General features: G+C 33.3%; 1 protein-coding gene across 2 annotated transcripts in view; it reads right to left on the reverse strand.

Annotated features, from left to right (window-relative positions):
- LOC106057060 (poly [ADP-ribose] polymerase tankyrase-like) overlaps positions 1–21,276 on the reverse strand; it is a 33,164-nt gene extending 11,888 nt beyond the window's left edge. The window contains exons 1-38 of one of the 2 annotated variants that reach the window (XM_056023571.1): positions 21,148–21,276; positions 16,261–16,365; positions 15,241–15,427; positions 14,699–15,022; positions 14,208–14,288; positions 13,171–13,209; positions 12,805–12,922; positions 12,477–12,594; positions 12,202–12,377; positions 11,937–12,024; positions 11,696–11,827; positions 11,465–11,587; positions 10,830–10,910; positions 10,529–10,692; positions 10,327–10,439; positions 10,102–10,205; positions 9,862–10,018; positions 9,496–9,707; positions 9,214–9,313; positions 8,966–9,090; positions 8,696–8,743; positions 8,156–8,284; positions 7,802–7,951; positions 7,221–7,353; positions 6,163–6,365; positions 5,497–5,641; positions 5,225–5,406; positions 4,614–4,690; positions 4,361–4,470; positions 4,039–4,270; positions 3,612–3,753; positions 3,039–3,115; positions 2,717–2,915; positions 2,556–2,633; positions 1,678–1,833; positions 850–970; positions 578–692; positions 198–468 (exon numbers count right to left, since the gene is read on the reverse strand). In XM_056023571.1, coding sequence (XP_055879546.1) covers positions 198–468; positions 578–692; positions 850–970; positions 1,678–1,833; positions 2,556–2,633; positions 2,717–2,915; positions 3,039–3,115; positions 3,612–3,753; positions 4,039–4,270; positions 4,361–4,470; positions 4,614–4,690; positions 5,225–5,406; positions 5,497–5,641; positions 6,163–6,365; positions 7,221–7,353; positions 7,802–7,951; positions 8,156–8,284; positions 8,696–8,743; positions 8,966–9,090; positions 9,214–9,313; positions 9,496–9,707; positions 9,862–10,018; positions 10,102–10,205; positions 10,327–10,439; positions 10,529–10,692; positions 10,830–10,910; positions 11,465–11,587; positions 11,696–11,827; positions 11,937–12,024; positions 12,202–12,377; positions 12,477–12,594; positions 12,805–12,922; positions 13,171–13,209; positions 14,208–14,288; positions 14,699–15,022; positions 15,241–15,427; positions 16,261–16,338 — 5,088 coding nt within the window. In that variant the 5' untranslated portion in view covers positions 16,339–16,365; positions 21,148–21,276. Of the gene's footprint in view, positions 1–197; positions 469–577; positions 693–849; positions 971–1,677; positions 1,834–2,555; positions 2,634–2,716; positions 2,916–3,038; positions 3,116–3,611; positions 3,754–4,038; positions 4,271–4,360; positions 4,471–4,613; positions 4,691–5,224; positions 5,407–5,496; positions 5,642–6,162; positions 6,366–7,220; positions 7,381–7,801; positions 7,952–8,155; positions 8,285–8,695; positions 8,744–8,965; positions 9,091–9,213; positions 9,314–9,495; positions 9,708–9,861; positions 10,019–10,101; positions 10,206–10,326; positions 10,440–10,528; positions 10,693–10,829; positions 10,911–11,464; positions 11,588–11,695; positions 11,828–11,936; positions 12,025–12,201; positions 12,378–12,476; positions 12,595–12,804; positions 12,923–13,170; positions 13,210–14,207; positions 14,289–14,698; positions 15,023–15,240; positions 15,428–16,260; positions 16,366–21,147 lie in introns of both variants that reach the window. The other variant, XM_056023569.1, reaches the window with a different exon arrangement.
- Between the last annotated feature and the right edge of the window lie 6,645 nt (positions 21,277–27,921).

A 27,921-nucleotide genomic window follows, 5' to 3' on the forward strand; every position in this document is an offset into this window, starting at 1 on the left:
AAACTATGTAAAAATTCATGCAGAATTTTTGTTTCTGAACTTTTAGAATAAACAATAAAAGTACAATAAGTAAGCAATTTCATTTTAACTAAATAAATTTTGAAGATCAATTAAATAAAGGTAGGATTTATTAGTGTTTGAAGTTTTTTATTTTAGCACTAGATTTAATTTGGAAATTCAGTTAAAATCAAACTTACCATTCTAACTGCATGCATTATTGGAGTCAAGCCATCACTGTCTGGAAAATTAGGATTGGCACCTTTCAATAGCATGTACCTGGCAAGCCCAAAGTCATAGTTTCGAATGGCGAAAATGAGAGGGCTGGTCAGCTCTTTGCCCTGACTTCCAAAGTAATCTGGCTGTTCACAGGGAATAGAAGCACCAAGGAGCAGAGGATCTGGAAGTGGGTGATCATATAGTGTATTCAAACTCACCTTGCCTAGATCTACAAGCACATCTAACCATTCTCTGAAAAAAAAGAAAGGCAAGCATGTTTCATACCGTTCTTAAGATCATCATCAACTTATGTCTGTAGTGTTGGTGTTTTGTCTATCACCTGTAATACTTGATTTCATACCTGACATCTTCTATTTTAAATTTATCAGAAACCCAGTTGTAGTCCCACATGAAGGCAGCCATTATGTCTCTTCCTTTCAAATCCTTAGTTTTAGCATCAAATTTTAGGTCATTTGCTATCAGGAAAAAAAGACATACAATTGGAACACAAAAATGTTAAACTTATTTATCTTTATCTCTGATTTTTATTATATTTTTTAATAGTAATAGCTCAACATTTTCAATGAAGGTGCCAGTTTATTTATACAATGTTATATCAAGTGGATTACTCACTTATAAGAAACTTTGCCAAAGCAACTGACTGATGCCTCAGTGCTGCATACATCAGTGGAGTCATACCATATTTATCTTTGTCTGCCAAATTCAGTCTCTTCTCCAGTAAAGCACCAGCAACCTGAAAGAAAAGGATTGTTTTATTTGCTTATAAACTGTTAAATCTCAAAATGTTATCTTATGAATAAACTATGTACAAATCATTTGATACAATTTATATATACTGTTAACCAACAAATTTCAATGGATCTCATAATATAATAACTACTCAGACAAGGATAAGTACAACAGATTTAAGCAGAATTTAATGAGAATTACTTTTTAACCAGAAGCTCTACAACAGCTGTTAAAAGAGCAATTAAATGCATCTTTAAAAGCTAGCACAAATTGTCATTAAAATAACAGAGAATAAAAAGCAATGTCTAGAAACTAGAGGCTTGGAAATGACATATTCAATTCTATAGATTTTTGAAGACCTTGAAAACTCTAGCTCTCAATACTGATGAAGGTAAATCAACAAATAAGTTAGAAGACAAAGTATAATGAAGTGAAATATGAATGAAAATAAATGACTTATCAATAAAAGTATATAAGAAACCTTGAAATCACTTTCTGTGTTCTGATGTATTGCAATGGTAACACTATAACTAAAAACAATTCTCTCATATTTGCTTAAATCTTACCAGAAAAAAAAACAACTACAGCAGCCAGTTAAATAGCTGCACAGAAAAAAAATTAATTAAGTAGCCTTTTAAAATCGTTCCTATTCTAATTTGTAAAAGTATGTATTTCCTTATTTATCAAGCATAAAAAGAATTAAAGAATTACCTTAATTTGAAGGTCGGGGTCATGCTTGCTTGTCTTTGAAGCTAAGACGTGAAAGAGATTTTGACCTTCTTTATTTTTAGCATGTAGCCTGCTGACATCAGGAATTCTGCGCAACAGGCGGAGTGCTAGGTAAAACTTGCTGAGGTTAAGTGCAGACTGATAGAAAAGAGAAATGTTGCCAATTTAAAAATAGAACATCACTGGTCAATATTTTATACTAATTCCTAGTGGTTCTTAAGAGTGAAAGAGTTAATGAAATAAAACATCTTTAGAAGAAAAAAATATGAAAGTCAAGCAGATGTCCTACATTGTTATTTGTACTCTACATATCTCAATAAATTATTCATTTCTTGCTACATATCTCAATAAATTATACATTTCTTTCTATCAGAGTTAAAAAATGTCAACAAATGAAAATGTATCTGTTTATCAGCTTATTAATAAAACTCTAATTGAATTGTTTCTCAAGTGTGTGCTGTATATTGTGAAGGTGAACTTTGAACTTAACATCCAATGAAATAAAAAGAACAAAAGATTTCTTGGTGTTCAATTAAATCAAATTACTCAATATTTTCTTCAATGCAGGTTATGACAGAAACCAAAAAAAAAAAAAACATTTTCATATTATGACTGAAATAAAAAATGCTTATAACCACATAGTGATCTCAGCTATTGGATAATGTTGCACACAAAGTCTGAGAGAGAGAGAGAGAGAGAGAGAGAGAGAGAGAGAGAGAGAGAGAGAGAGAGAGAGAGAGAGAGAGAGAGAGAGAGAGAGAGAGAGAGAGAGAGAGAGGAATATGGCTATAAGATATCTAGAAACGAATTGATGGGGTGTAAGAGTACAGAATATGATTTATGTTAAGATAAGAACAAACCTCCACAGCTTCCATGGGTGTACCGAGAGCATCAAGTAACATATGAGCAACACCAGGAAGGTCTTTTTTAACAGCTCCCTGGTGACAAGAAATAGAACAATTAGTTTCAGAGTGATGGTGTTATTGAGATTCAACCATGGTTAATAATGAATCCTCCATACCTCAAACAATGATAACACTTGAACTGTAGCTTCTTTAGGTTGTCTACTCTGCCACTGTTTTTTGGGACGCCAAAGCAAAGAGGGACGTTTTTTCTTGACATCTTCCCCTACATCTTTCTTGACATTCTCCTTTCCTGGTAAATCAACCACTATGGGGAACGATAGGCTAGCACTTCGCTGCATCAGCATTATGGCACAGCTTCAAACAAGAAATAAATTGACAATAGTTTACTACTGTACACAACAAAAATAGTGTACTTCTACTAACACAGTATTTTACTTTGTTATAAATCTAAACAGTGTCAGTATTCCATGCTCTTACCTGTCAAAGCCACCATAGATTGCTAAGTTCAAAGGTGTATTTCCTCTGTAATCTTTAGCTTCAATATTTGCTCCCCTCTATAGAAAACAAAGAATTTTACATAACCATTTATTTGTAAACATTTAACAACAGTAAATGTCAGGTCTAAATCGTACACAATTTAAACCTAAACTCTTTCTCTCCGTTATTATTTTTCCACGTTTCAAAGGAATTCTTCATTTTGCTCATTACTATTTCACTACCCTGTTATGATAAATCTTCAATAGCTTGGTTGTTTTTTAACAGAAAATGTAGTATTTGGTATAGAATTAAAGGGAAATGCATGCTCTTTTTAGATAACACAATATCAAGTTTATAAAATTAAACATTTATTTCATTTAATGAGGTCAAATCAACGATGATATCCTCGATTAGGAGAGAAATGATAATTTTAATACATAAAGATCCAGAATATATAAAAAGGTATTATTTTATACAATATTCTATATATTCATGCATAAAATATAAAAGCAAGTTAATAAAACTATCAAATCACTAATCAAGCTTGGTATATCAAAATAATGCATAACCCACCTGAAGTAAATGCATGCAACAAATAGTGGAACCAGAACTGGCTGCATAAAGAAGAGGCGTACACTTTTTCTCGTCTGGCTCATCCACTCTCTGATCTCTCATAGAGCTAGTCAATAGACTGCACAGCTCAATGGGATCAACACTAGAACAGGGACAAATAATACAGCTATTACCAACAAAAACATGAGATACACATTCTTTAAAAAGGTAAAACAATGGGGAATTGCAAGATAATGGGATACTTATATCAACATTTTCCTTTGAATGATTGAAAGTAAACATTGTAACATTTGTCCTTGAAAATAGAGCATTTTCAGTCTAATTAAGTGTGTTTCTTTTGCTACATTGCCTTTTAATATCCTCCATGATTTGTAAAAACATAAGTATTGGCTGCTTACTTTTTAAATAGTACACATAAAACACTAACCCTGTTTTCTGTAGAGCCAAATGAAGTGGCATCATCAAATGTTTGTTTTTAGCAAATACATTAGCCCCACGATCCAATAAAAACTCTTCCAGGCTAGTTGAGGAGTCAGAATGACCCTTGTTGGAACCAACAGCAAGATGGAGTGGTGTGTTGCCTTCGCCATCTGGGCCATTAATATTGGCACCAGCCTGCAGCAAGGTCTGCACTATAGCAATGGTTTCATCTTCACGAGCTAAAGAAATCATAAATTCGTTTTATTATTTTTTAATACTGCAATTGAAAACAACAACTACATAAGAAGTACTACATGTCTGTTGCTTACCTCTGTTAGTCACCATGACATGCAGAGGAGTTTGTAGAGTATCTGATCTACTACTTAACACATTAGCTTTGTACTGTATCAATAGACGCATTATCTCTAATGCTCCACGTCTGTAGTCAAATAATAAACATAAATATTTAGATGCTTAGCAGTTCTAAAACAATAAAAAGTAAACTTATCAAATTCTTTAATATATTAGAATATCCCTACTCAATTGATAATTTAAAAAAATAATAATAAAAAAAAAACCTACTCAGCTGCCAAAAGAATTGGAGACACTTGAAAGTTGGGTCCTTTAATTGGTACATTTGGATCAGCACCTCCTTCAAGCTAAGTTCAAGGGGAGAAACACAAATAAATGTATAGGAGCCACCAACTGTTACACAGAACAACAGCATTTAACTAGAAGATTAAACAACAGCATTTAACTAGAAGATTACAAGACATCATAGCATAAAGCAAATGGTAAGATGCCTGTATGTATGCTATATATGGAACTCAAGTTTGATTAGTCTTCATGAGACTTGACATAAATATTTCTCAGATCATTGTAGTGGTCACAGTGTCACCACCACCAAAGTTTTACTTAGCTCTAATGGATCTACATAGTCAGGCAAAATACTGCATTCTTCCTCAATTATTGGACTCGAAGATAATGCCATATTATTGATTTGGTCTTTAACATTTACAATAATACAGCAACATCATGTATTACTGTTAGTCACCTTTACCTATCTATTAGTCCTCTTCAACTGTTCCTTAGTCTTTTGGACCGCTAAGACATCACATCATTACCATCTCTCTCCATAACTCTATCCATCAAAATAAAAATGTCAAATAAAAAAATGGAGTTTTGGTACTTACAAGGGCTTTAACTATGACCTCTCTAAAGCTTTCTACAGCTAGAACAAGTGGTGTCTTCTCTTGCAGATCTCTCTGGTTGGTGTTGGGGGAATACTTGAGCAAAAGTTGAACACCTTGACCAATGAAGGCATCATTCTTTTCACACAGTGCATTGACCATGAAGTGAAGAGGGGAATAAAGGCCTGGCACAAATCAAACAAAATACATACATGAAAATGTGGTTGATAACAGTTTTTACAAAATTAGCATCTGCGTCCAAAAGAGAGCGCTACCTTCAGTAACATAATGAGGTTTAGGGTCATCAGGAATCTTCTTAGGTCCTACCACAGCATTCACATCTGAACCTGTCCAATCAATCAAACCTTGAATAAAATCTAGAGCAAAGCGTACTTTCTCTGTGTCCTCTCGTTTGGAAATCTTAAGAAAAAAATTGCAGGTTATAAATAAGTTTATTAAAGACAGATTTAAAAGTTTATTTGAATAATTTTTTTAATCAAACATTTTTTATATGCTTTTAAAACTATTGTATTAGTAAATTATGCTTTTTAAAACTCTTTGAGAAATGTATTCATAAATCTTTTCAAATTAAAATCTAGGCTTAAAAAAGACTCATTAAAAAAAATGAAACTCATTTGTAGAGTCCTAGAAATTGATACTTACTTGTAATTACTTTTCTTAAAAAAAAAGATTCTTCTCAAAAAGCAGACACCCCACCCCAAAACAAATTGATTTATAATTTAACCTATTTATACAAGAAAAGTTTGACACATCCTATAAAATATCTGTACAAAAACTACCTATCCTATACAATAATAAAAGAAAAATGTACAGATCCTACAAAATGTCAGTGCCAGATACTATTTCCCCTATCTTATAAAACAAATGCAAACCTGTTTGACCAAACGTCAACTAAGAAAACAACACTGCAGCCAACTTACTTCAAAGTTTTTATACACATAGCAAGCCCTTAGAAGAGGAGTGAAACCAAGGAAATCTCTATCCTGGGCCATTTTCTTGAGTACCTCCAGCTGCGATACACAAGATACTTTCTCTGTATCATTACTCTCTGGCTTAGTCTCATCCCTCTTCTCTGGGGCCGAGTTGTCTCCATTAATATTATTTACACTTGGCTCTTTTTTATCTGTAAAAAAATCTTCACATTCAATTTCTGTACCCCAAAAAAAAATCTGAAGGCTCCACAAATCTTTTTTCCTAAGCCTGTCTTATTTTTGTATCCAATTCAATAAGTTCTAGTAATGACTTAGCAGACATACACTTTTTAGTCTTAGATGAGGGCAGTAGGTTTATCTAATTCTAAATCTTAAAATCTATCAGCTTCTAATGTAGTAAAGACAGTCCTTAGAATCAATTCCTATTGTCTAGAATGCTGTAGGAAGGACCAACTATAAATTTGAAAAATAAATAAACCATCTGGATATTTCTTTTACAATGTATCTTATTAAGAAAACAGAGCTGCCAAGACTTAGGTACTGCTACAAATAACGAATGGCTGCAGAGTTTTAATGTGGTCTAACAAGGTTGTATCTAGTTTTCACCTAAATTATGTCTAAATATTTTTTTAAATCACATCTTAAATTATTACTATATACATTATCAAAGTATCAAATCTTCAATCACCTTTTACATTATAACTATATACTTTTACAAAATATAATATAATTTTTTTTTTTTAATCTGCACAGATATTGTCAGCATATGGTGAAAACATTTAAAACCTAAAAAATTATTTAGATTAATATGAAATAGATATATACTACAAGAATTAATACTTTTGTTTAAGTATCATGTGCTGCATAGTTATATGACATTCCTGGGAGCTATTAGCTAACAATTGTTTTGTAAAACAAAAAAGTATGCTATAAGAAAGTAATATAAATTACTACAATAGTATTAATATTAGGTGGCTTCTATGTATAAAAATTAGTTTTTAATTTTATTGTCAACATAAAATTATTAAAAAAAAGGCAATCAAAACCTCCTGGTTTTTTATCATCTGAGTCCACCTCCATTTTTTCATCCTCTGTTTTCTCCTTAGTACTGTCATCAGTTATGGTCACTTTTCCATTTTCCTTTGGTCCATCACTGGGTACTGACTGCTTCAGTGACTTCTGTTGGAAAACAAATACTTCTGTGAACTGAGTTGAAGCAACAAAAGTCAGCATTTGTTTTAATACAGAAAACAGCAAATGTCAGGAAGTTCAATTACTATCATTTCCTTAGTTATGAGCAGTCTGCTTTGCTTGCTTGCTATACACTGAAAGCCATTTAACAATTTTTAAATTCATACTATACCACAAGTATGTATTGAAGCTGTAATTCTTTCTTTAAATTGATGAAATACGAAACAAAAAATATTTTAGTACAAATTCTGTACATTACATCGAAATAAACCATGCTTCAAACACAGGTTATTCATTAGAGACAAATATATTCAGAATTCACATAAATACTTTTTGAACTTGTTTTTTTTTTAACCCAAATCTTTTGAGAGTGGGTAAAAGCTGACAAAGGCTGCAGCAACTTGTTGAGAATTACTACTTCATGTCAATGACTTACATGTGTGGCCAGTATTTTCAAGATAGGTGTAAGATCTGCTGTGCAGCACTGCTCTGCCATAAGGTGAAGTACTGTCTTTTCATCATTGTTTTTGTCTGGTGACACTGTGCCACCATTTTCTACAAGATACTTGACCAGTTCAACATTCACCTTTAAAGAAATTCATCCAAATAAAAAATCTCAAGTTAATAACAAGAATTAGTTAAACACTGAAATAATGTAATTTTTTTTTAAATTCTAATAATTTTCATTTCCGACAAATGAATTGGGAATTAAAAGGTATGTAAAAGTTCACAAGTACAATTATGTTACGATCTTCTAAGATAAAATAAGTTGTTTTTGTTTAAATCCTACCTGCTCAATAGCCAGCATGATTGGTGTCTTTCCATCGTTGGTCTGAAGAGTAGGATCACATTTAGAAGCAATTAGAATTTCTGCTATTTTTACACTGATCTTCATTGCCTCTGGGTCCACTTCTGGAGCCTAAAACAGTTAAAGAGTTTATATTATTATTGCAATGATCTACAATGCACAGAATGTGAGGTTAAGTCTTGTATGTAATGCTGGTTTGGAAGTCTGCCAAGTGGATTTTCAGATTTTGAGCTTTTAAAAAAAAAAAAAAAAAAAAAAAAATAGGATGCCCAAAGTTATTATTTTTTGTAGTCTTTATATTGGCCAATTAAATATATTGATAATCAAAAAAAAATTATACAAGTACTACCAGACATGTTTTTATACACCCATATGCCTATTTTTCTTCCAAACTACAATCAATACCTACTTGTATATAAAGAGAATCCTTGATATCTCGTTATCCAGTCATCTTTATCTATTAGCAAATTTACTATTAGCAAATACTTGATAGACTAAATTTGTCCTAGATTTGTTTCTTACCCATTGAGTCCCCTTGAGTTTAATGTTGTTGGCTGCCAAATGATGAAGCTGAAAATATACACAACAATAAAATAGATTTTTTTAAAAACTAAATTGTAATCTTCAACTACTCTTTTGATGAAGTAATAATGTCCTGTGTAAAAGTCACAAGTCTTCTGTTGTTCAGTACTCTCATGCTCAATAGATTTATCTAATAAATTCCACAAATGATGGCAAAAACCAACCTAAAAAAAAAAAACAAAAAAAAAAAAAAAACAGAAAAAAACTTACAGAATTAAATCCATTGACATCCCAAATGTTGGGGTCAGCCTTGTAGACATTAATGAGATTTTCAATTTGAGTATCTAAACCAGGAACTAATCGGCTCCTGCATGCGATGCTAGCCAATGTCATTCCTGCAGAAACATTGATAATGATATTGGACTTTCATTTAAAAAATAATAGAAAAGTAACATTAAACAATTTAGGAAATTTCTACATAAATAACTAATTCCTTTTTTTTTTAATTTGATGGTTACCATTATCTGTTTTGAAATTAATATTGACTCCTTTATGATTGAACAGCATTTCAACCAAGCCATGGTGCCCTTTCAAAAATGCAATGCAGATTGGTGTTGTCTAGAAAAAAATTAATTAAAGAATTATTTAATTAGTTATTGTTGACAGCACAATGATTTAAATATAAAAATTCTATCAATTTTGAAACTTTTAACTTTTAACATTAGTCATTATTTAAAGATTTTAAGAAGTATAAACTATTCTAAGTGTTAAATATAAAAACCTTCTATATGAATATTTACCTGCCAATCATTAGCTTCATCAGGCTTTGCCCCTGCATCTTTAATTAGCAATTTCAAACAGAAATACCAGCCGTAAGCTGCAGCATAATGAACCACAGAGTTATTGGATGAATCCACACGATTGGGATCAGCACCAAGGTACAGAAGATAGGATGCTACATTGGTACTTCCATTGATGACAGCATGGGTCAAGGAGGAGCGCTTCTTTTTATCTGAAATTTTTTTTTTAAAATCAAAATTGAATTAGATGAAAGGAAGCTATTAGTCAGTAATACCACTGAGAAATTTAAGAAATTTAGCAACAAGTATCAAGCCTACTTATAACCACACAGCAACGCTGAAGCAAAACTAATAAAAGCTACTAACCTAAGATCTCAACTGCAGCCCCACTCTGAACAAGTAGCCTGGCAATGTTCAAATCCCCTCTCTGTGCAGCAATCATAAGTGGTGTAATTTTATTCTTGCCAGCAGACAAAGGTTTATTGACATCAGCTCCATGTTTAATCAATGTCCTCACAGCATCCTGAAACCAAGCAACTATTATGCATTTACTTGTTCACTAATATTTGTTCTAAGCTATCAAATGAATTCTGTTTGACTCCTTACCAAATGACCTTCTTGCACAGCTAGATGTAAGGGACAAAATGAGTCACGGTTTGGTTTATTCACATTACCAACGCCCCATTTTTCCTCTTCACTTGCATCTTTGGCTGAAAAACACAAATTTTCAACATTCTAAATACTGAGACTGAGGAAAAAAAAAAAGGGGGGGGGGGGGTGTTAGAAGATTTTGTTGTAAAAAAACATTTTTTTTTACACTTGAACACTTACCTTCTGCTTTGGCATGCTTAAGTAAAACTTCAATATTTTTAGAGCGTCCACTGCGACTGGCATAGTGAATTGGTAAATCACCATGACTATCTGGCTCTGTAAAACTTGCATTCCTAATGTTTAACGAATACACAAAATTAGCAGACAATATATCGAAGCATATTTTGAAATTCCACTTATAAATAGCACACTAATTGTTTACCTTTTCAATAAAAATTCAAGAGGAGCAGTCCCTTCACAAGATGCTGCATAGTGAATAGGTCTAGCCCTGGATTTAGTCTGAATGTTAATGTCTGGCTCAATGGAAAGAAGTCGGGTCAAATATTTGACATTTGGGTTGATTGCGGCAAAATGAATTGGGGTTACCTAAAATAGAAGACAATATGTTTTTTTTTATTCCTGAGCTTTTGTGAGCTCATTAGTTTTAAAGAATTTATTTATTTTTTTTAGAAAGGCATCAACAAGGATTAAAAAAATTAAAAGAAAAACAAAACATTACTTACACTGTCATTTGAAAAAGGTTTTTTTCTAACAGATGCCGCTAGAATAATATCTCTCAGATCTTCCTTATCAAAGGTAAGAACCTGAGGAAAAATACAAAAATTAAACATGAATTATAGTCATCACACAATATTTCTCAACATTTTTTTCTTCTTTTTATAGTCACACATTATTTCACAGTATACATTTTCCCAAAACTTTTAAGTGATATTGAAAGATGCAACTTAGCAAAATAATTTCTTTTTAATAACTTTTTTCATAAGATTAATAAGGCATTCTCTTAGTATCTTGAAGCATTCATGTGCAATCTTCATATTTTGTAACAAAATTGTTGTCTGCCAGATGTCTTTGTAAGTTATCTTTTCCCCATCTGCACCTATCTATGACAAGTGCTTTACTTTAGGAGCTAAATGTGTGCCCGAGAAGTTCTCTACCTCTCTTTTAGAATCACTTGCTTCCAGCTGTTTTTCTTTGGCATTGAGGTCAAACTGATAACTAATTTGAATTATTTTTTTGTAACCACAATTTATGATATATATATATATATATATATATAGGCATTTGAAAAAGGTTATATATAATAAAAGCTAAATGTTACAGAAATAGTCTTTTTATTAAATTATTTAAAATTTTTTACCTCTTTGTGCAAGTAGTTAAATCCAAACCCGCCTAACCTCTCTGCTTCTCCAACGTATTTAGCAGCTAAGTGACGATGACCATTGCGAACAGCTGTATTAATTTCATTTATGACCATAGGGAGCTGAAAAAAAATTATTATTTATGTATACTTTGATTTAATTAACTTTATAATTGAAATATTTTTTTTCTTGTTCACTTTTTGTTTTTCTAGTATGAAAAATGATGTTACCTGTTCATCTATAGTTGTCTTTTGAGCTGCAGAAAGAGCTAGTAAGAATGTCTCCATAACTTCAACTGTTACACCATATTCCATCCAAGCTTTAATGATTATCTCTGGAGATGAATCCCCTGTAGCTGATTCCTATACAAATATAAGAATTTAAAACAATATTTAAAACAAATAGCAGAGATGACAAGAAATCATTAGGTACTGAACTTTTATTTTCAAATTCAAGAGAAAAGAAATTCACCTGTAAGAATGCATTGTTGCCTTCTTTACCACCACGACTCAAAGAGAGCTCTCGAATGTTTTTTACTCCCAAGAAAGCTGGATTATATCTAAATACAACAATATATAACATTTTGAGAAACATAAAAAGATATTAACAATTAATATAGTTAAAAACAGTTTAATTCAACTAATACAAATTACCAGTCTTAAGTTTTGTACGTAGTTTTTTTAAGTTATTAATTCAAGAATTTAATATATCTTTTCTTTATAGTTTTTGCACTCACACTCCAGTGTCCATCTCTGAAATAATACTTGCTGGTGGAGCTTTTCGTTTTCTTTTAGATTTCAAATCTTCATCGAAATATTCTTGGGTGAGAATTCTGATTATCTCTAGTTTCCCCAACTCGCCAGCCAATATAAGAGCATTTCGAGAATCAGACACCGAACGGTCTATGTCAAACTAGATTTAGAAAAAAAACAAAAAAAAAACAATGATTAGTGTTCATTTTAAAAAATTAATATCTAGCTCTTCATTAGCAACACCATAGTATTGACTTACATCTGTAACACCCTCTGTTTTGTCCAACAATTCTTTTACAGCTTCCACATCTCCAGCGTTGACTGCTCTAAATATTAATTTAGAAGTCATCTGGGCTGATACCTCAGGAACCTTTTCTCTGTCAACAAAATATTTTGTTCAGGAATGAGTTATCCTTTCTTTTATTATTTTTTTATTCATTTCACTTGTTAATGAAATTCTAAAAACAATTTAGTTATATAATTTAAAAAAAAAACAAGTATAGATTACTATTGGTACAAGATCAATACAATTTAGAAAAAAACAAAACAAACACAAGGTCAAAGCAATTAAAAAAATAATGACTTACTTGGTATCAAAGAAAGGATCTTTTTCCAAGATTTTTATTTTCAAGTTAGGTTTCAGATTTCTGTCTGGACCTTTCTTCTTTTCACTTTTACCTTTCTGCTTGCTCTTTTCTGGTTTTTCTAACAAAATGTACATAGTAGTAATTTTACTCAAGTAAAATACATCAGGAGATATATATATAGTCAAAGGTGAATAACATAAAAAATAAATTATCCAGTACAAATTTTAATAAAAATGACAATTTTTACTTAAAAAATTTTTTTAGAAATAAAAACACAAGTAAAAAACATCTTAAACACTTTTTTTTCAATTAATTAATAAATAAAAATCATAAATGAACAGTAAAGGAAACATAATTTACAATTACCTTTTTTCTTATGAGAAAGAGTACTAGCTTTTCCTTTTCCTGAAAAAAAAATATTAAAAAAAAATAAAAAAAAATAAGTATATTGTTACGAATCTCACTATCCAGGCTCTCTGCAAACTGCACCATACACCACCAACTTAAAGAACTTGACAAGTCAGGGATCCAAAGTAACGTAACACTTTAATAGTTGAATAAATAACAGCCAATACTGTACAATTGGCAGCACGTAGAACAGTACAAATAGCTCTGCGACAACAAATATCTCTCCGATAACACCGTTCCGCCGTATCAAGTCTTGCACTGGCCTCTCCGTCTCGTTCCGGACTTGCACTGGGTTCAACACTTCAGGACTGACTTCACACACTTGGGCTCGTTGTGTTGGACTCGATCATAGACCAAGATCAAGACGCCGTTCGTCTCAACTGTACTTGATAGTACTCCGCACTGAACCGTCGTAATGCTCCGTACAGAACCACACCGCTGAACTGTGCTGTAGTCGACCGGACTGTAGTGAACCGGGCTCTCAACCGTCTTGACTGCGACACCTCCGCTCCTTATATAGGGTCCCTGCTGGCCTTCTCGAACCGGACAGAACGCCTCTCGACGTTTCTAGGTGGTCAGATGACTATAACTCTCGTGACGCTCCTGAGCTCTGTTCACGGTCGGCGATCCTTCCCGAACTGTCCTGTTGACACTCGACTCGGCTGACAGTCGGAACTTGTCACGCTTGACCGCTCGTCTAGCGCTGGCCTGGGGCGATTATCGTCGGCTTACACACACACCACTACCCCTCTCTGTGCTACCACCAAGTTTATAACAATATTATATTGCCTATGTTATTTAAAAAAAATTGGATTACAAGAATTCCTGATGTTTCTCACAGATATGAGAGTCACTTTGTTGATTGAACAAATTTTAAGGCACAAAAACATTTAATTAGATTCTTCAACAACCATTTTAGCTTGGATTCACTTTAACGGTGTAATAAAATAAAAAAATAAATCTTCCTTAACCCCATACAAGCAACAATATAATACCTTTAGTAGATTTTTTAGCTCCACGACCTTTCCTTGGTGTTGGTTCCTCATCATCTTCATCTGAATCATCATCATCATTTTCTATGGAAACAAGGACAGTAGAAAAGAATGAGTGATTTTCAAATACACGATTTTAATAAGCTTAGTCAAACTACAAACTGGAAGAGTGTGGTACAAATAATGTATTGCAAAATACATCATGTAAGGCAAAAAAACTTTAAAAACCTTAACCAGAATACCAACATGTCATTGAAAGAAGGGCATACCATTTTTACAACGTAAAAGGATTGGATTAGTTTACTTGAATTTTTTTTGTTTCTGTCTACAATGGAGGACTCAATTATTTATACTCATTAGCAACGTTTTGTCTAGTTATGCTTCTAACTGCATTTTGAAAATGTGTTGACCTTAAAGTTGATTTTTTCTTTGCAGAGAAATTTTACTTGTTCTTTTTTTTAAATGTGCAGGTATGTGTAAAATCTGATTATTACCCTCTTCTTCTTTTGCTGTTTTTGCATTCTCTACTTCCTCCATAGCTTCTTCCTCCACCTCATCAGCAGTGGCAATGCCTTGTTCCACTCTGATTGCCCGGTCCAGAATATTTTCAGCTCTTTTCTTTTCACTAGAAGGAAGTTTGTAGCAATCTTTGGAGATTTTTTCCATCTGTATTTCTGTGAGAACAGTCTCCATTTCTGTAGAGTCAACATAATCAAATTTATACACATCCGGGGCCTTGTCAAGACTCAGCCACTGAATGCGCAAACGTTTTGACTTGCTGTAGATATTTTGTGCAGCACGGCACAAATAGAATGTACCTGCAATACAAAAAAAAAATTAATAATTGAAAACTTGGCAATTATCTGCAACCACTACTTTACTTTATTCGAAATTTTCCCCTTTTTATGTTAAATAAAAAAAAATTGTTTTAGCTACAAGTCACTTTTTTTCTCGTTTCTGAAATGAGGATAACAGAATAAAAATCTTAGAATTATCTTAACAAATGAATCAACTAAATCTTGGTAGTTCTTTTTACCTTCTGCACCTCTAACAGCTAGAAAAGCACCCTTTTTGTACAGGGTCACATTTTCTTCCTTTTTCTTTTCTTCTTTGTCTGGGACAAAGTTTAAATCTTCAAGAGGTGACTGAAACCTTGAAACAGGCACTCGCTGGCGTTTGAGTGGAGTTCTGGGCTCTACAACTTCTGAAACACGAGCTTTGCGCTGAAATAGGTTCAAAAATTTTTTTAAAAACAAAAAACATAGTTATATTTGTTCCCCTGGCAATCAAATCATTAAATAAGAACAATCTGGTATAAACTTTGTCACATGTAAATTATGAGTGAGTCTGGTGTGAATGTACACTTTGGTTTCTTATAGTTATAATGTTTTTTGTTTGGTGTAATGCACAAATTGTAAGACAAATTTCCATACGGACAATAAAGATATTATAATTATTATTATATTAAAGAAAGACAAGCAGATTTTAATTTCTTAACTAGGATATTTATGGACTTCATTTAATAAACTGAAGCATATATTTGCATTAAATTCTAAGCAGCCATGGCAATTATTTTCATAGTAATGAAGACAAGAATGAAATCAGACTGTAACAGCACACTATGCTATTAAGATAAGACAATGTTAATTCGAATTTCCATTACTAATTGTTTATGTGTGTACAATATGCAAGCTTTATTTTCAAATACAATGGATACACAAAGGAACTGCTATTTAAAGAACAATAAAGACAAACTGAAATATTAGAAAGAAGTAGTAGTTGCACCAATACCAAGCATGATAGAGGCAATGGTAAAATGTCATTTTTAATATTTTATTTAGAATTCAACTTAAATCCACCCTCCACTGAATGTAGCAAGCTCTCTCTCCACACCAATGAGTCACAAGCAACTTCCATAGCCTCTTCCCACCTGGTGCCTACAGATTGTACCTAGTGCCTAGAGACTAGGTCTTCTAAAAAAATGCAATGACATGTGCATGTGGACAGCATTTGTTTTTGCTGTAGAGTACTCATATTTTTTTTTTTAAGTGCTCACCTTTTTCCCAGAAGTCGAGGCTGCTGTGTCTGAAGGAACAGGAGAATCTTCTGGAGTCTTTTCATCTTTAGCATCCATTTTTATGTAGACCTAGACTGCATGCAGCTGGGAGGGAAAGATGGTAAAAGAAAATGTTTAATATTGAGAAACTAATTGCTAAGCGGATTAATCAATTGTGTTATGTAAAAAAAAAGGTGACAAAATTTACAAACGTTCAAAGGGAGGCTCTAACTAGAAATCTGGTTGCTGTATGCATTTAATGAAAAGAAAATTTCTGATGGAAAACAAATAAAGGTTACATTAAGTGTATCAATAAGTTTGGATCAGTCAAGTAATTAAATTTGTAATAGATCTAGACTAACAATAATAAATCTGTGAGATTAAAAATATTTATTTTTTTTACCAATTGTTTTTGTTTGGCGCAATTTCATACTTTTAGCTATCAATTGTCTGGACAGACCAGTTGGAAAGGGTAGGGGGAGATTAAGAACGGGGTATCTGGGTTATTGCTTTTTAAATGTATTTTTTTTTTAAAAGGGAACGACCTGAATTTGAACTCATTTCTCAAGTCTTCACAGGCTACTCAAGACAATGCTTTACTAGTGAAGAACATAAACATGGAAGATTTTATGGTTATCTATTGTTTCTATTTCATGTTTGTATTCACTAAGCCTCAGACGACAACCTATAAAGGGAACTAATTCAGTTTATACCACCACTTCGGTCAAGTACAAATTCTTTCCCTAGTTTGAAATACCAAACAAAATAATTAATTACCAATAGTTAATTAACTAATTGTTTAATTTTTTTAATTGATCCTTGTGTTGTCAGGTAAAAAATAATTTTGCAAAATTTCAGCTTGATCTGAGATAGGGTGTCTGAGAAAATAATGCGTACAAACTTCTGGCCAGACAGACAGAGTTGTAAAGCTTTGTAAAAAAAAAATGGAGAATGTACAAGTTAAAACTCTACTCTAATAAGGTTAAATTTGACTGGTATGAAATTATAGAGAGATTGTTCTGTTAACAAATCAGCTAAAGAGGACCTCTATATTAGGTTTATAAGTAGGTGGGGGGAACATGATTCTTAGTTTATGCTGTACATTGAAGAAAAGGTTATAATTTGAAGGGAAGGGGATACAGACTGATTATCAAATGTATGTCAGAACTTTATTTGGATGGATTAATCTTAGAAACAAAGGGATTTGGAACTTATTCTTTTTCCTTTTTCCCTTTTCAACTGACAATGATGAGTGTATAGAAAAAGTTATATAAGATGTGTGACTGAATGGCATATATCAATTAGTGTTAAAGTATCATGAAAACATTGCCCCAAAGACCCACCCCTTAACTAGTGTACAAGAGCTTGGACCTAAAAAAATTACATCAGAAACAATGATTAAACTACAACTAAGGACACAAGGATGAGACTACTCAATTTTAATCAGCCATGTACGGATGACCATTTAAGGACATCGTTCAGAGCATAGCAATGAGGTGACAACAAATCTATGTAGCCCTTCCAGTCATCAAAACACTTTTAAAATATTTTCTTTGATGTGTTCCCTATGGTTTTGAAATATTCTGTAAAGAATAAAGAATTCAGGGAAAAAATCTGTTGGGTGAAAGTAATACCTGACCTATCCCTCTTTTGTTCTGATTATAGCATATAATATTTTTATAGCCCGATTGCCAACGGATACAGAGTTTATATAATGGTACAATGGATACTTTCTTTTTTTTTTTTGTTTTCTAGGTCTTACCATAAAACTGTGTATACAAAAAATTGGTAACTCCACTTGGGTTAAAATTAATTATTTAAAGTACTCTTTAATGGTGTTTACTATAGATTCTAAAGAAGAAAGAGTTTTGACACTGTGTTCAACCAACACTATAAATTAGCATCTCGAATCTACTCTAGCTGTACATATGTGTAAAGATAAACATTTAACTAGCCTCATTATTAGTCACTGTGGCTGTGTTAGTGTGAGATGAGTGGCTGAGTGCCCTTAGACCAAATCTACATGTATAGAATCTACTAGATATAGATTATCAAGGACTATATTAAATATTAAGGACTAAATAGTATACAGATTATTATCTAGATGTAGCTACTAGTATGTAAAGTTGCAACATTGGCCCCCAGTGCTTCGTCAAGAACATAGACCACCTTACCATATTATTATTATTAAATCATCTTTGTTTGAATGTTTACTACCCAGCGTCCTTATAGAACCTGTGCATTTTTTTCACACTTCTGACACATGTACCTTCCTTTTTTTTTTTTATTGAGAAAGGACAGTTTAACTGACTTTTTTTGCCTAGGGAAGAAGGAGATGGGTCTGTGGTGAACATGTTTTTTTAAGCTCCTGGATGCACTGGGCATACATTGTGAAAAACAACAGAAAGCATTGCACATTGCAAGACAGACCTTAGACTGAAACTCACAGGGGAAGAGAAAGGACGGAAGACCAAAGCAAAAATGGAGAATATCAGTGACCAAGAGGCAAAGAAAGCAGGATGGACATAGGCCCAGAACAGAGTCTGATGGCGAAGTGCTGTTGCAGCCCTATGCTCCACTGTGAGGAGTAAGTCAAAGTCAAGATACATTAGCTAAATAAAACCCAGGCTTCTAAATAGACCGGGAAACACATTCATATCACAGGCTATCCCACACTATAATGGAAGGTAGATGATTTTTAAGTTTCTTAATAGTTGTACATGCATCGAATATGCCATGACATGACTCATCAAAGGGAAATAACTCAATGCAGGGGAAATACAAATTTTATTTTTGTTTTATTTTTTAAATTGTGTTGTTTGTCAAAATAATGTATGTACAAAATGTTTATTTAAGCTACGTATGTGTTTTTGAATATGTTAGTTACATGTTTCACAGGAAAAAAAAGCTTAAAAATTAATTTTTCTAAAGCTAATACAATGTATGCAAAAAGTCTTTAATATTTTTTAAAACCATTTAATAGGCAGCTTGCAACAAATTAGTACAAATGTTTTGCTCTTAAAAATGCAAAATTACTTACAATGGTAGCAAAAAAAAATTTAAGATGGCTAAAAAAAATGTCATAGAAGCAATAAAAATGTAGACCATAGACTACAATTATTGATCGACCAGGTGCATTAGAGGGATTGGTGTGAAACAGTTACACGTACTGAGCTTGTGAGAAGTGTACATGCAGTATGCAATGTATGGTCTAAAAATCAAATGTAGATTATACAATGTTGATTATTTAAAATTGGGATTCACTCTTTTATTGTCAAATGAATAGAGGAGTAGTGACAATAAGGTATAATGGAGTGTAGACTACCTGCATGACTCCTCTTCTTCCCCACAACAGAGACTATTTTTTCCCAAGCACAACCAGCTAGGCTATGCCATAGAGGTAAAAACTGTAGTGACTTTGGTGTGATGTTAGTTACAAGCAGAGAATGAGAATGTGGAGCATGAGAAAAATGACAAAGGCTTGTTTCCTTGTGCTAGTGTAAAAAAAAATATTTTAAGGATGAAATTTGTAAAAAAAACAAAAAACAACATGATTTAGAATTTAGATATATATTTCCTTTATTTTGTCCAATGAATCTCTATACTGGCAAACCACTTTTCAAGGAAGAAGAATAATGTCAAACACTTTGAACACTTTTATGCATGACTATACCAACCCACACCTCTTTCAATTCAGATATAATTTTAACTATGAGTAGTAGTGATACAATAAAACATGGCTATTGTTATTGAAAAAAGGATGACAAATTCAATGACAAGCTCATTTTTTTTTATAGGTCAGACAATTACAGAACTATGACAATCGAAACATAAAAAATGGTTGGGAAATGGTTTAACCAGTTCAGACACTAAGACTGGACTACTAGACTTAGTAGCTAAGTAGGGTGGCTGATGTTCAAACTTTACTCTAGAGATCTAAATGGTCTAGAGTACTCTAGAGATATAATTATTATTACATAGATAGATCTAGATCTATTTATTTTATAACTCTAATTAACTCTAATATTAAGTAATATTAATCTATTTTGAAGTATTACTTAGATCTAGATACTAGTTACACAAGTGATTGACAAGTGAGTAGGTAGTAGTAATTTCAAATTTGTGAATAACATAAAAATCATACGTCATACTAATCAAACTAATCATAGGTCATAGATCTAGATTCTACATAGATCTCTACAATAATCTACATTTACATAGATGACATAGATCTACTTGATTTAGTCTTATTATTATAGATCTAGTATAATTATACTAATTATTGATCTTTAATATAATTTATATATATATATATATACATAGATCTATATATTCATATTATTATGTCATATATTGACACTAGGCTAGTTCTAGTTAAATCTAGTAGATCTATGTAGTATGATTTAAGTATATATTTACTAGAGTCTAGACTCTATGACTGATAATGATGGTAGATCTAGTGACTCTAGTAGTAGAAGTCTAGAATGAGAATCTAGAATCTAGATTCTACATCTTTACTATCTTATCTAGATAATCTAGATCTAGATTTCTAGATCTAGATATCTAGAATTTAAAAAATCTCTAAACTTACGACAGATTTATTTTATTAAATTAAAAGGGAAAATTTGGCTACCAGCTAGAACTTTTATCTTCAAAATCTTGGTAAAGTAAAATTGTATCTTAGAGAATAGAGTATAGTAAAGTCAGTTTAGACGACTGACTAGACTAGAGTCAGAGTTTCTATAAAAATAATAAATTTTATAATAATCGAATCGCATGCCCTTATGCTACTGATCAATAGAAGTGCACAATGCGTTGGCCATTTAAATTATAATGAAAATGACTATGCGTTCTGATAAATTAGTAAATGCACATTAAAAATATTACCAGACTAAGAGATTAAAGGGGTAGTGAATGGTAAAATTCCTATTTTAAATGCCGGTAGCTGCCTCTTCAATCTACAAAGCCGCCATTTTATGGTTAATCATAAAAGTAAACTTCTTAAGCGGTAAGACAAAGAAAATGCGCAATTAAAAAAAAAAGATAGTTTCTAACTTAATTTCTTTATGCTAAGGAAAGAATTTAATTTTTTATTATTATAAATAACAGGTATAGATATTTTTATAAATCTTAATGCATGTAGAAATGCAAATGCGTTTATCTAAAACAGTTCAGTTTAAAGTAATGACAGAACAGCCAAAACAACACAAAAGCTTAATCGGAAAATACTAGATCTAGATAATTTCCATTGGTGAATAAAATTATTGATGTAGATCTATAGACTATTAACTCTATAGGGAATATAGATCGAGATATCTAGATAGGTCTAGACCAGAGTCTATTATATTTAGAATTTTAAAACTATATAAAAAAAAGTGTAGTCTTTTTTTTTTCAAATTACAAAGCAAAACAAGATAAAGAAATGACTCGAAAGTCAACTTTGAATTCGAAATGAAAGTGCATGTCGTCATTGAATCTGGAAAGAGCCTTGTCTTCTTATCTTATATTAGTTATATAATACAGACGTTACTTCAAAAAAGAAGATGATTACGTTCTGCATGTTAATCAAGTCACTGGTTTTTCTGGCTGGCTCAGGCAAACCATTCCATGCTCTAATAGCTCTAGGCATCGGCGTAGCCAGGATTTTTTTCGGGTGGGGTGGGGGTTGGGATGATTTTTTTCTCCCCCCCCCCCGGCAAAAAATATATAGATCTCTATGTGTGTGTGTGTGTGTAACTTTGAGTGTGTATGTGTGTGTGTGTACATAATTAATCTTTATTCATGTCTTTATTAGATTCTGACACTTCATTCTTTCGGAAGACGTTTATTGTAGGCCTACCCTATAATAGGTTCTTCCTGGAGTTAGTGAAAAAAATTGTAGACTCCCAGCCATCGCCAGCAAGGGGGTCTGGGGAAGCGCTGTGAGCTCCCCTAGCGCGGCCCCGCCGCCAAATACTATTTCCGGTAATGAAAGCCAACAAAATGCATATTTCAACCTCAAAACTCTCTGTATGGGGGTATTTAAACTAAAATCGTCTGGAAGGGTTTTAAACTTTAAAAAAAAAAGCCCTCTGGAGTGTCAGCTTAAAATCAAAATCACCCTTGGTTTGGTTATGCTCATATAATTTTGAAGGTGAATGTGTAATTTGCCATGCTTTTTTTTTTATATTGAAGAGGTATTTTTTAGCTTCAAACTCCGCTGGAGAGGGTTTAAACTCAAAACCCCTTTGGTTACACTCATAGCATTTTGAGTGAGTAATTTCCTTTTTTTTTTTAATATTGAAGAGGTTTTTTTTAGCTTCAAATCCTGCTAAACGGGGGGGGGGGGGGGTAAAAACAAAACCCTTAATTTTGGCTACGATCATGGCATTTTGAGTAATATTCAATTTTTGTTTATATTGAAGAGGTATTTTTTAGCTTCAAACCCCGCTGAAGAGGGTTTAAACTAAAGAATCCATTTGGCTACGCTCATAGAATTTTAAGTGTGTAATTTTCTTTTTTTTATTGAAGATCTAGTTTTTAGCTGCAAACCCCGCTGGGGGGGGGGGGGTTGAACACAAAACTCCTCTTGGCTAGAATATGGTGACTGATGTATGGTTAGTCTTATGTTGAAGAGGTGTTTTTTTTTTATCGTAGATTTCGGAGGGGGGTTTAAAATCAATATCTTCCTTAGCTATGCTCTTGGAATTTGGGGATTGTCGTTTGCATAATTTTTGTTTTGTTTTGTTTTATAGAAGAGAGGATTTTGACTGAAGGACCCCGTAAGAGCTGGGTATGGGGCCTATATCTGCTACCCAGACCACGAACCAGACAAGCTGTCAGGCACATGTGGCCTCGCCGCATGTAGATCTAGCTTTGACGCTGAACTCACGGCGATAACAACTTCACTCAAACATTTGCTCCAAAAACTGCGTAAAAACATAACCGTTGCGACTACCGTTGTAATGGTTACCGATTCCCAGTCCTGCCTCCAAGCCATGGCTGGCTTAGGGGGAAAGTCCCAATTGGTGGAAGAGGCATTAGGCGCCGCAAATAACATCCGCCTACTTATTGGAGCTTTCATCTTTATGCAGTGGGTGCCCTCGCACTGCGGCGTGAGGGGCAATGCCGTGGCTGATGCTCTAGCACGAGAAGGAGCGCTGGCTGTGCCCACTTTCGAAACACCAAGTTCGTTTCAACAGGCTACCACAGTTATACGAGAGTGGGTACATAACAAATGGTTGAAATCCTGGGATGACTCCGAAACTGCCAGGGGAGTCAGGCAACATACCCATGGTGGAGGCTAAAAAGGTTGGAACAATCGATAATAGCGCAGTGGCGTACGGGACACTGCTCCATTGGTGCGTACTTCGCCAGGTTCCAGCCAAATTTTGATGCCCGTTGCCGACACATTGGGGAATCAGAAGAGACGGTGGTGCACGTCTTGCAAGAGTGTCCGCGGCGAGCTGGTGGTACACTTAATTTGTATGGAAGCTATGAGGCACTACGCCACACAGCAGAGTTCCTTACCATGGCACTAAGGGAGACCTAGGTCTCCCTGCCTTGTTACCAATTGGAGTTCATCTCAGATCTCGAAAACTAAAAGAGAAATGAAAAATATTTTTTCACCATGCGATGCAGCTTGAAAAGTTTAGGTGCAACGGCTACTTTTGGTTTTCTAAAAGCAAACCGTTTAATTTATAAAATTAATTATTCAAGCGATTATGTCATAAAAATACACCAATTCTAAAATAATTACATAAATGTAAGGGAGGTAATGTTACAATATGTTAACAGAGAATGAGATTGTTTTTTTGTATTTTCAGTATCTCTATAAGTCGAATATATTTATAAAATGTACAAGAAATGTACAAGAAATTTTCACAACAAAGGTGTTTTTTTCTGGTCAACTAGCTGTTAAAATTAAATGAAAGCATTTATTTTTGTTTATAAAGGCTAAGAATGCACTTTGTATGTAAATATCACATTTTTTTAAATGGACTTTTTATGCAGCGACTGTCTTGCAGTAGCTAGCTTATCAAGTAGAGGCAAAACATAGTAGGCCTACTAATCAGTTTCCTCAAAATTTTTTAAATAATCAGATTTTATTTATTTTTTTTTTGTTTAGTGCCCATATCAGGATAAAAGTCGCTTATTTTTTTGTGCGTTTTGTTTGCGGGTCGGTCTGTCACGTTTAAATAACAAATACAACTTTAAAAGCTATTGAAAATTTGATTTAACCTTTAATGTTCCTTCCGAAACATCTCAAAAGCTTTAAGTAGGCCTATATATAATAGATTGTTCCGGATGTTTTTGTGAAAAAAAATCAATGCCAATGTTTGTTTGCTCTTCTGACTTATATTACATTTAATTGCTATGCTTAAACGTTGCAAAAACACATGATCAATAATATGTTGTTCCGGTTTTTTAATGTAAATATATACTATAAAGTAGAATGTGAGGTGTATGTATGTTACTTATAGACATCAAAACCGCTTGACCAATCTTGATAAAACTTGGCATGAATGTTTCTTAGGTACCAACTTAGACCTTAGTGTATGTATTGTAGACCTAAAACAAACTTAAGACCCTAAAAAAAAATAAAGTTGTCCGACTCTATTAAGCTATAGTATTTTATGGATCTAGGCCATGTCTACAATGTTGACATAGAAAAGATCGAAAGGATTTAGACCTAGATCTAATTTTTAGAAATATACTTTGCGCAGATAGTTTTTTACTTTGACACATGAAAATACAAAAGAAGATCCATTGATTTAATTATATAATAAAATTAACCTTCAATTTTGTGTTTCAAAAGCATTTTTGAATTAATTAGTTCGTTATATCTGTGACTGCAGATTTCCTGACAAACATTCTTTCATTGGACAATACCGTACTGAATCGCTTACTAAAAATTAATTCGTTTAATTGTTTACTTTATAATCCCATCCCTAGATATAAAACTCTAATTCAACTCTAAGATGATAAAACTTCTCTTAGCACAGATAGTTTTATACTTTAACTCATGAACATACTAATTATAGTCCATTCATTTCATATTTTGATCAAATAAACATTCAAATTTGGTTTTCTAAAGCATTTTTAATAGACTGCATTCGTTTACGAAAGCTGCGAAGCCGGGTTGAGATATGCCTAGATCTATATTCATTCATGAATCGCGTACTAAAAATTATTTCGTTTAATTGTTCACTTTATAATCCCATTCATTTAATAAAGCTATCGCTCTTTTCGTTTTTAATAGATATGTATGTATCGGCTTGGGTAAACCCATTTTCGCAAAATTAATTTTATTTTCGTAGCGAAAGAGAAAAAACTTGAAAGGATCATTAGCTAAGTTTAACATACATCTAAATCCAATCCACTAGATTAGTAATACACAAACTAAGACCCGCAGGCCGCGGGTAATGTCAGGCTAGTAGCATATAAATGCTAAATGAAAATCTCTATACTGACTTTTTATATTTCATTAACAATAAAGTTGTTTCGGATATTGTTTTATAAAAAATAAATTATGTCAAATGATTGTTTGAAATCGCATAATTGACTAATATTACACTTATATTCTTTGACAATACGCACTATAGTTTAATTATCGATATCAAATTGTTCCGTATTTTCAACTTAAAACAAATTTATGTCAAATGACTGTATTTTTTTCAAAAATATCGACAATAGGTTGTTCAGGATTTTAAAATAAGAAAGTAATTTAGGCCTACTAGAAACGATTATTGAAAATCACTTTTTAGACTTATTTTACAGCTAATTTTCTTGCCAAAACCACAAAAGTTGTGTAATTGGTAAAGAATGTCGACCAACAGACTGTAATACAGAAAGCGTGTTAATGAAGCTTGCGATTGTATAGTTTGTAGGCTATAGGCAAATGATAGCTAGCTAGGCCTCACAAACTTCCTTCTCTTCATCGGCATGGATGAAAGCAACCATTCTGTCAAATTTATGACTAGAGATCTAGATCTTCTTTACATCTTATTTTCGTTCTATGTATCATCATTGCAGTGATGGATTGTGGTACATGCACAATACCTACGGAGCTTTTTTTCATCCTAGCCAGTGCAATGAACTTGATTCCATTAATCACCCAACCGATAGTCCCCTTTTCTCTCTATTTTTTTTTTAATCGGCCTATATCCATTTCCTCTCCATAGACATTTCCACAATGTGCACGTTTATAATTGGAACGTTTCCATGAAAATAAAAGACGACAACGCGACGACAGCAAACTTAAACGGATAAAATGATCATGGCGAACCTTCGAGCAGAAGTGAAGAGCCATAATCTTATCATTCCTGGCTACTTAGAGAAAGATCAATAGATTTAAGGGCATTCGGCCGATTCTCTATTGAGCACTCACAATTGTGCCTGGAGTGGTTGTACATGTGGACTTATTGCAACTTCTGGTGCTTTTAAATACATAAACTGTGACCATCAGGGGCGGAATGGGTGTCAATATTGGCCCGGGCATGAAACTTCATTGCATATGATAGGCCTATGCATACAACTGAACGCATGTATGCAAACGTGGGTTTCTATAAAATATTGTATTTCTGCATATAAATAGACTTAAGGGATATAGGAAATCTCAATTTGTAAAAAAAAAATAAAAAAATATCTAAAATATCTATAGTGCAATCGCTATCTTAGTTTATTACATTATTTTGATATAACTAAAAGAGTAAAGCATAGCACTTGATGTCGGCTTATTCGTGTGTTACGCGCTCTGGAATGTCGTCTCGATGGTCTCGGGTTCGAACTCTGCCCGCCGCCCACTCCACCTTCCCCTCCCCTCTGTTCGGTTTACATGCAGAAGCGTACAGAAACCTTATTTTACAAGTTACTTACTAGCACTAGCGCGCCAACTCAAATGCCTGGCAGATGATTTAAAAAAAAACAACCTTCCCCATAATAAAGTGTAGGCCTACCCTCAGTTCATTAATAGCCTTTGGGACAGTTATTACAAGACAGCACTCTTTGCTATCATCTCCATTAAATCATCTTCACAATAGCCATCGTCCTTATATTAATGCCTTCTCTGGTAAATCAACGTTACAAAAATATTCTACTCGCATGTTTCATGATCGCATTTCATCATCATGTCATCATCTCTGCCTGTGGTCCCTTCTGGGACATAGGCCTCCAACCAGCTTCCTCCTTTGTCCCCACGTCTTACCCATCTGCTTGGCATCTGCTTCCAAATCGCGGTGCCATGTACTCCTGGTTCCAGGTTAGGTCTTGCCTTGTTATGTTGGATGCAAGCTTACGAAGGGTGTGACCTATCCATCTCCAGCATCACTGAAAGATATCTACTTCAATGAACTGCTACTTTGTTTTTTGCCACAGTTCCTCATTCGAGATCTTGTCTGGCCAGCGGATCCTAAGAATCTTCCTCTAACTCCGCCATATGGCGGTCCCAAGCCCGGCTGAGAAAGGAGGAGGGCTAGCTTACCCTGTGGAAAAACTCACACATAATGTATATTGAAGAATTAGAGCACTTAAACCTACATCTTTGTGGATATGAGTTAATGTTTCTACGTTGTATTTTTTAGGTTTTTACTGGGGTTTTTTTTTGGTGATGGGATGGGGGAGTAGCAGGATATTATAGTGTAAGACTTAGTATTTGTGGCATCTGTTCATGTGTTGTGTGAA

This window comes from Biomphalaria glabrata, chromosome 3 (assembly GCF_947242115.1).
Source record: "Biomphalaria glabrata chromosome 3, xgBioGlab47.1, whole genome shotgun sequence".
Classification (NCBI taxonomy): domain Eukaryota; kingdom Metazoa; phylum Mollusca; class Gastropoda; family Planorbidae; genus Biomphalaria; species Biomphalaria glabrata.